Source organism: Corvus brachyrhynchos, unplaced genomic scaffold, assembly GCF_000691975.1.
Source record: "Corvus brachyrhynchos isolate BGI_N302 unplaced genomic scaffold, ASM69197v1 scaffold27, whole genome shotgun sequence".
Taxonomy (NCBI): Eukaryota; Metazoa; Chordata; class Aves; order Passeriformes; family Corvidae; genus Corvus; species Corvus brachyrhynchos.
In genome coordinates this window covers 1,051,059-1,058,467 of record NW_008239139.1, presented here as the reverse complement: position 1 = coordinate 1,058,467, position 7,409 = coordinate 1,051,059, and the positions used below count along the sequence as shown (strand labels likewise).

Genomic DNA, 7,409 nt, shown 5'->3' with positions numbered 1-7,409 from the left:
TTACTTTGAAAGTGGCCTCGTGCTAAAGCAATTAAGTAATATATACATCAAATAATTAATTCCAAGGGAAGGATAAAATTGAGGAAAGGCAAAATAACAAAGTAAAAACTGTCTGCAGACTTTTGAGGCATTTCTTGATGGAAAGGGAGGGATTATTATTAAGATTAGCTTTTCAGAGGTATTAAAGTAGGGTTCAATAACTGTAAAGGCTGGATTGTTTGGCACCAGCATCTCTGTAGTTCTAAATGTCTGCTTGCAGTTAATGTAGGTGTAACAAATATTTATGTGCAAAAGAGTTAATGGAAAAAACCAGTGCATGTACAACAAGAAATGTGTTACAAGAAAGTGAAAGCGTAATTGAGTGATTTAAATATATAGGTAACCACTTCTGAAAAATGGGAGAACTCAAAAACAACCATGAAGGGGTTCTGAATGATCACCAGATCTGATGTCTCTGGGTTTGCCCCATACTTCTGTACTTCTCTCAGTGTTCTGTAAGGCCCCTGTACTGTGCCAGAGACATCACCGCGGTGCTAATCAGTGCATACAACAGAGGCAGGTTTTTTCCTCAGTGAAAGGAAGAATTCTTGTCCCTCTCCATCCTTAGGAAGCCTAAGCAATAGCAATGCGTCCAGCCCTCCAAGAGGGCAGAGAAACCATGCCAAGAAGCACACACAGAGCTCCTTGAATGTGGAACATTTTCCTTTTTCTGATTTCCACATTGACTTCCACCATATTGCATGTTTGCCTGCAAGGTCACCTCTGACAGTGGGATTTTGTTCTTAATTTTTCTTAACTCATAGCATTCTCACTGGGAAGTTGGTTGAACCTCTCTGTACAGACCAGGAAAGCCTCTAAATGTCTGGCCAGAGTGTGGGCAGGTGCAATGATCTCTATACCTCCAGCCTGCCTGCTTTTAAGTGTGGGATTCAGCTGGGGTTCAAGGTGTGCCAGTATTAGGGAAGGGCTGTGCTTCTGGCTCGGTTTATTGATCATCCTCAAGTGTTATTCGAGAGCCTTCTGCTCCCTGTTTTCATTAGGAAGAGCTGCCTGGACTAAGATAGGTTTTAAGTCTAACACTAAATCAGGTGCTAAGTAACCTGAAGAGTTTTAGATAAGCTAATAAAATTTGTTGAGCAATAGAAATTTAAATTCCTTGTAAAAATTACAAGTAGAATAAGCAACTATTAAGTACAGCAGCTGAAAGCACTGAATTTCCAGCTCAGAGGGACATCATTGGAGGAAATAACACAACCCTTGAATTAAGGTAAATAATTACTGAATTGATTTAAATTTATTCAGGTGTAAGACTTCAGTCCAAATTTGGCTTGTGCAAATGCCACAGTAATTATTAATGGTGAGCCGTAGAAGGGCTGGGGGCTGGAGATGACCGTGTGTCAGTTCATGGAAGGGCAGCAAGGAAGATCTGCCAGCACATCTCAGCTATTCTGGGCTGGGCACTAGAAGGGACAGGCTGGCCCTGATGTAGAAGTGCAAGAGCCATACAGGTTCTCCTGCTTTTTGGTGGTCTCCATCACCTGCTCCTGCAGTCGCTCTCCTGCCTCAGCTTCACAATTTGTAAACCAGAATTAATAGCAGCCACCACTGGGATTGTTTAGAGACTTCCCCCTGTTAAAATGCCTTTCATTTCCACACTGCTCCAGTAGTGCTCAGTATTACTGTTATTACATGGTGCTTTCTTAGCTTGCTGTTCAGAAAAGCAGCTGCCTTCTGTGGCTGGTGGAAGCTACCATTATGCTGGGTGGTATTATGTATGCGACTGTACTTTTGGCATCCGGGTCTATCATTTAGATTAATTTGGAAATTGTGTAGTGACTTGAGGAAAACTGCTGTTGAATTAAAGTTTGTTAGCCCAGAAAATATAATTAGTCCAAAACCCCTAGTAATTGTGTAATAAATGCAATACTGGATGGTTTTGCATATAAACCAGACACTTGAAATATAACTTTTGGTACATTTTCCCTTTCCTTTTTTTTTCCCCCCCAGCATGGGGTACTGCATCCTTTTTGTCCACGGTCTAAAAAAGCTGTCTACATGGCTAAATAAATGGAGAATTACTGTTCTGACCCTCTTTGCTTTGCTGCTGCTGCTCTTCTCTTGGAAGACCGTGAAACAGAATGAAATCTGGCTGTCACGAGAATCCCTGTTCAGGTAGGAGTGACCACAAGAGAATATTTGCATTTTTATGTTGTTGAAAATAAGTTTGTTGCATGGAATAGTTTTCTTTAGAAAAAGTTGTGCTATTGATGCATTGATCTAATTAACATTTTTATTGTCATAAAATAACACTTACTTTCTGTTGTCTGATACCTGGGCAAAAACTGGTGTCAGCACTTTATATGCTTATGTACAAACTTTGGCTCTGACAAGCACATTTTTAAGACATGCTGTTTTTAAATAACTTCGATTCTGTAGATCTAATGATAGTGTAATGCTTTTGCTTCTAAAGACATAGCAAAATTTTTTTGCAACACTCCAGAATGCCATAGTAACGCTACTGAATATATTGAAATTTCTTCAGCAATGTTCTAATGACAAAAATAAAATGCCACGAAGTGCCAAACTTAATGTACCATATTTCATTTTATTTGATTACTCTTTGCCAAACAGCTCTCTTAACAACCTCATTTATGTATTTTCTTGCATTGAAACAGTCTGTTTCATTTTGTGTTTTGCTAGAAAATGTATTGCATTTGCCTCCAGCTGCTTTCAGCAGTTGTCTAATTGTGAAGTAATTGCAGAAACACAGGTGATCTGCACATGGGTTGATCTTTATTTCCTAACTTATTGGCCAGAGCAAAGTTTAATTTATGCAGCACTAAAAGTATGAAATTGTTTTTTATGTGTACCCTTTGGTCTTCAGGAAACACTACTGCAGTGGTTGGAGCTCTCTTAGTGGGGCTGTTTTTTAAAAAAATCTGAAATTGGGGTTTCTTCCCCCTGCATGATTCGTGGAATATTCTGAGTTGGAAGGGACCCACAAGGGTCATCGCATCCAGCTCTTAAGCGAATGGCCCAAACAGGGATGGGGATCAAACCCACAGCCTTGGCACTATTTGAACTCAGCTCTGACCAGCTGAGCCAATCTCAGTTCTCTGCCTGTCTCCCTCAAACACTGTTTGCTGTTCAAACAACAGCAGCCACGGTGACTGGCCTGGACTCACACAGCAATCCACTTCCTCCAGTCCAAACCTGGCCACTTGGAGGAAAGTAGGAGGATTTCCAAGTTGGACAACTCTCTTACTGAAGGGGAGGTGGCAATAGGACAATTCCATTTGCAGAGTTTCAGGCATTCATACGGTGTTGTGTTGTGCACAGCTGTGGTTACCCATGTTTAAAAACCATGAAGTCAAACTGTAGCAGATGACAGGAGGACATTTCCTTCTACGAAGGAGCGTTCTTGGGACAACATGGACTGCTATGGGGTCTCTTGCAGAAGAGAGAGATAAGGTCATGTCTGCTTAGTTGGATACAAATGGAGTTCTGTCCTTCCAGCCTCCATTCAAAACAGGGTGACTATTTACTGCCAGCTCCAATTCCGAGGCTGTGGCACTGCTGCAGTGCAGCTGTCAGCTGGAGCTAATACACCTTTACCTCAAGGGAGGGAAGTGGAGTAGCTCAGGGCAGTACTCAGGGCTCAGTGCCTTGGGCTGAGCTGTTTCCCTCTTCAGCTCAGGAGTTTTGGGGACAGTACCAGGAGAGAGGTCTGCCCCAGGCTTTTGAGGGGATGGCAGAACTCTGTGTTCCTGCTGGGTCACCTCATATTGTGTCCTGTCCCTGAGAGCAATCAGCAGCAGCTGCTGAAAAAAGCACTGTAAGAACAGGGCCAGCAACAATAATGCTTCTCTCCAGTTCTTTCCCAGCTTGCAGTAATCTGCAGTTTAAAGACTTCCTGAGTCAGGAGTTACTTGCTATTTTTGCTTTTAACAGCCACTGATGGACTTTTCTTCCATAATGTCTCTGCTTTTTCAAACCTATTTATAGTTTTGGCTTCTACAGCATCCTGTGTGCTGGGCTCCATGGTTAAATTACAGAGCATGCACACTAAGATTTCCCTCTGTGTGCTCTGAGCCTTCTGCCTGATTATCTGGTTTGGTGTCCCCTACTTCTGGTGTGCTGAATGAGTAGTGAGTAACCATCAGCTTGTCACTTAGAATAAAGGCACTTCCATGCCTTGAACCCCCATGCCTTCACCTAAGGCTGTCTCTTTTTCCCGCTGAAGTCAGCTGATTTTGTACTCCCCTCAGATGGAAGCTGTTCTGCATTTCTGATTCCTCTAGTCAGTCTTCTCTGGATACTTTCATACTCTAATCCATCCTTTTGAGAAAGAGGCCAGAATTACCTTTCAAGAGGTATGTGCAGCACGGTAACATAGGACTGCTTTCTGGATTTGGTTCTCTTCTCCTACTAATTCCTAATCTTCTGCTTGCCTTTTATGACCGACCTCTCCTAAGCAGTGAGTGATAATTTCACAGCACTCCCAATGCAAATTACAAGACACCTACTGTGATTGGAAATAACTGGGTTTTAGACATCAATCTGTGTGGAGATTTATGCAGATTTAGGGAGTGTGTGTACACACTCTCTGTTGCTTGTGTCTGTACCAACACTGCATTTGTTGTGCCATCTTCTTGCCCAGCCTTCAATACTGTGAGATCCTTCTGCAACAAAGTGTAGTCAGCTTTAATTCCTGCAGTGTGATTCACATTGGTGGCATCAGCAAACGTGTCCCCTCCCCGTTTGCTCCCCTTTCAAGATCCTTTGTGAACACCTGAAGTACCTCAGGTGCCATTGCATGTCTCCTGGGAACCCTGCTTGCACTCTTCTCCAGCTGTAAAAACTGTTCAAATATTAATGCTCTTTGCTTGCTGTCTTTCAACTTAGTACTGATTCATGAGAGGATTTTCCCCTCTTACTCCATGACACCTTGGATAAATTGGAAGTCTTCGGTGAGGGATTTTATAAAAAAAAATCCCTTTGGACATTTAAGTGCTCAACATTGGTGTATGTGATTTTGGTTGCCTGGGCTATATTTGAATATTTGTAAAAGCTTTCCATAGTTTCAATAACATGTATTGTAACATGTATAGACCTGTTGAATCTATAAAAACACAACAGAGCTTCCCAAATAACTTCTTTCTGCAATATACAAGGCAAATTCTTTGTTGGACTGTAGTTACCTAGAAGTGTGCTAGAATTAGGCTTTATTATGGTTTTCCCCAAATTACCTGAAGTGAAAATCAGACTTCCTGGTCTGTTTCCCCCTCAAGATCCCTTCCCTGGAGCCATATGAGGTCATGTTCATCAACTTCCATTCCCGTAGTGCCAGTCTCATTTAAATTACAGGCTACCTACCGCAGCTAATAGCTGTATGTTTGTCTTCCTTTGGATGTATTCTACCAAGCCCAATGGGTTCATAACTGTTCTGGGTGCTGACTTGTTTTAAAGCCTCTGTTACTGCCACTTCAGTCAGAGACAGTGCTTCAGTCTTGCCCCTGTGAGGAAAAGCTCCTGTGTGGCAACTCCTTCAGTTTCCCTGCAGTGAGCACTGGTGCAGAGAATCCATTTAGCTTTTCTGCTGTGGTCTTTTCTTCTTCAAGCACTACTTTTAGACCTCCATCATCTATTTGCCTTAGGGGATCTTTGGCAGGTTTCCTCTGTCTGATGTATTCCATTATTAGCTTTGATAGCTTTAGCAAGTTTTTCTTTAAATCTCTTTTGGTCTGCCTAATTATGGTTTATGTTTAACTGGCTGACGTTTATGCTCTTTTCTTTTTTCCTTCTGTAGCTGTTCCTTTTTAGAGTGGCTTTCATTTCTCATAGCTGTCTTTACTGTGCTGTTTACCCTTATTGGCCTTTTTGTTGTCCTTTTAAGATCTTCTTTGATAGGTGCTACACATCTCTCACAAGTCTGTAACGTGGTAGGACCCTTCTTGTTGATGGGAAGAAAATGCAAAAGAATAGTATAGCAAGAAGATAAAGTCATCCCAGGAGTGAGAGATCTCCTCTTTGGGGCAGGAGGATGCTGATGAGGAGAGGAGGGAGAAGTGGATGGAGGTATGTGAAACAACAATAAATTTTAATGGACAGAATGGGAGGAGGATACAGAGCAAATCTATAGATGAGGGAAAGGAGACATAAATCAACCTGCTTGGTAGTCTCTGTGTGTGTTGAATTTTTTTTAAGAAGTATATGCTGGGAGAATCTTTACTCACAATCCTAGTTCTTCATTCCTCTTTCTCCAGTTGCTGCTTTACTTAATTACTGCTTCTTCCCTCCTCTTAGTTTTTTTTTTTTTTTCCTTTCACCTCTACTTTTTGTTCCATCATTTGCTTGGATGTGTTTCTGCAGGGTTGATTTTTCTTGATTCCCTTGGCTGAGGCTTAGTCTGTTAAATACGCTTTTCCTATGCTGGTCCAGGAGATGTTTGTATACTCAGAGTGTTCCTAGTTTTGTGCTTGTGCCCCATTCTGTCCCTTTCTCAAGACTTAACCTATTTTGATGTTGTGTGGCAGCACCGTTTCCGTCTCCGGGTCACTGTTGCCACTCAGTCTTCAGCCCAGGGGCCAAGTTTTCTGGATGCAGAAATCCTGCCAGGTCCTGGCTGAACCAGCAGTGTCGGGGAGGATGCTGCTCTCTGAGGAAATGAGGCATCTCCACACAGATGCACAAGCATGTGTGCAAGGACTAAATGAGAAGCAAATAAACCACAAGTATAAGACATGGCCAAATACGTAGAGAGATATTTGTGGCATTTTATTCCAAGACATCTCTAGAAGCCCCAAGCAGTTTGTCTTAGTGTGTTGGCAGGTGATCAGGGAGGACTGACTTGTTAATTATTTACAGAACTGCCCTCTGGAGTGAATGCACAGGCCAGAAGGTCAGATTTGAACTGCGGTCAGTGTTAATGTCCAAAGCCAGGGAGAGGGAGGGGAGAGCTGTGGGCTGACCTCTGCATCCGCTGTACTGACCTTTCCAAGGCTTGTCAAGCTGCCACGTTTCCTGTTGCTCCTGGAAAGCGTCCGCACGCGCTGCCCACATTTGTGACAGTGCCTGGAAACACAGGAGTAACCAGAAAAGGAACTGTACAAAAATGATGCCCTCTTAGCAGCTCTCCTTTCCAAGCCAGGTCTGCTGACTTCAGGAATTTGCAAAAACTGCTTCAGCCCCAAATGTGTGGCACGTACTGCTGTGTTATTTTGTTAATTCTGAAAGCTGGCTCAGCTGAGGAGAGCAAGTCCCATTGCATTTCAGGCATGTTCTATAGGACAGTTTAATATGGCCCAACACAGATATCTGTGAAATCAGTATGAGGGGAGGAGGCCAAGGAGGTGGTTGTTTGTGTCATCCAGAGAATAATTTGCTGTAGAGAACCTTTGTTGATGATA

General features: G+C 42.6%; 1 protein-coding gene across 1 annotated transcript in view; it reads left to right on the top strand.

The window, feature by feature from the left end:
• The window catches only part of TMTC1 (transmembrane and tetratricopeptide repeat containing 1), a 138,205-nt gene that overhangs the window by 88,774 nt on the left and 42,022 nt on the right, over window positions 1-7,409 (top strand). The window contains exon 10 of the mRNA XM_017739963.1: window positions 2,008-2,172. Within this exon, the coding sequence (XP_017595452.1) occupies window positions 2,008-2,172 (165 nt within the window). The remainder of the gene's footprint in view (window positions 1-2,007; window positions 2,173-7,409) is intronic.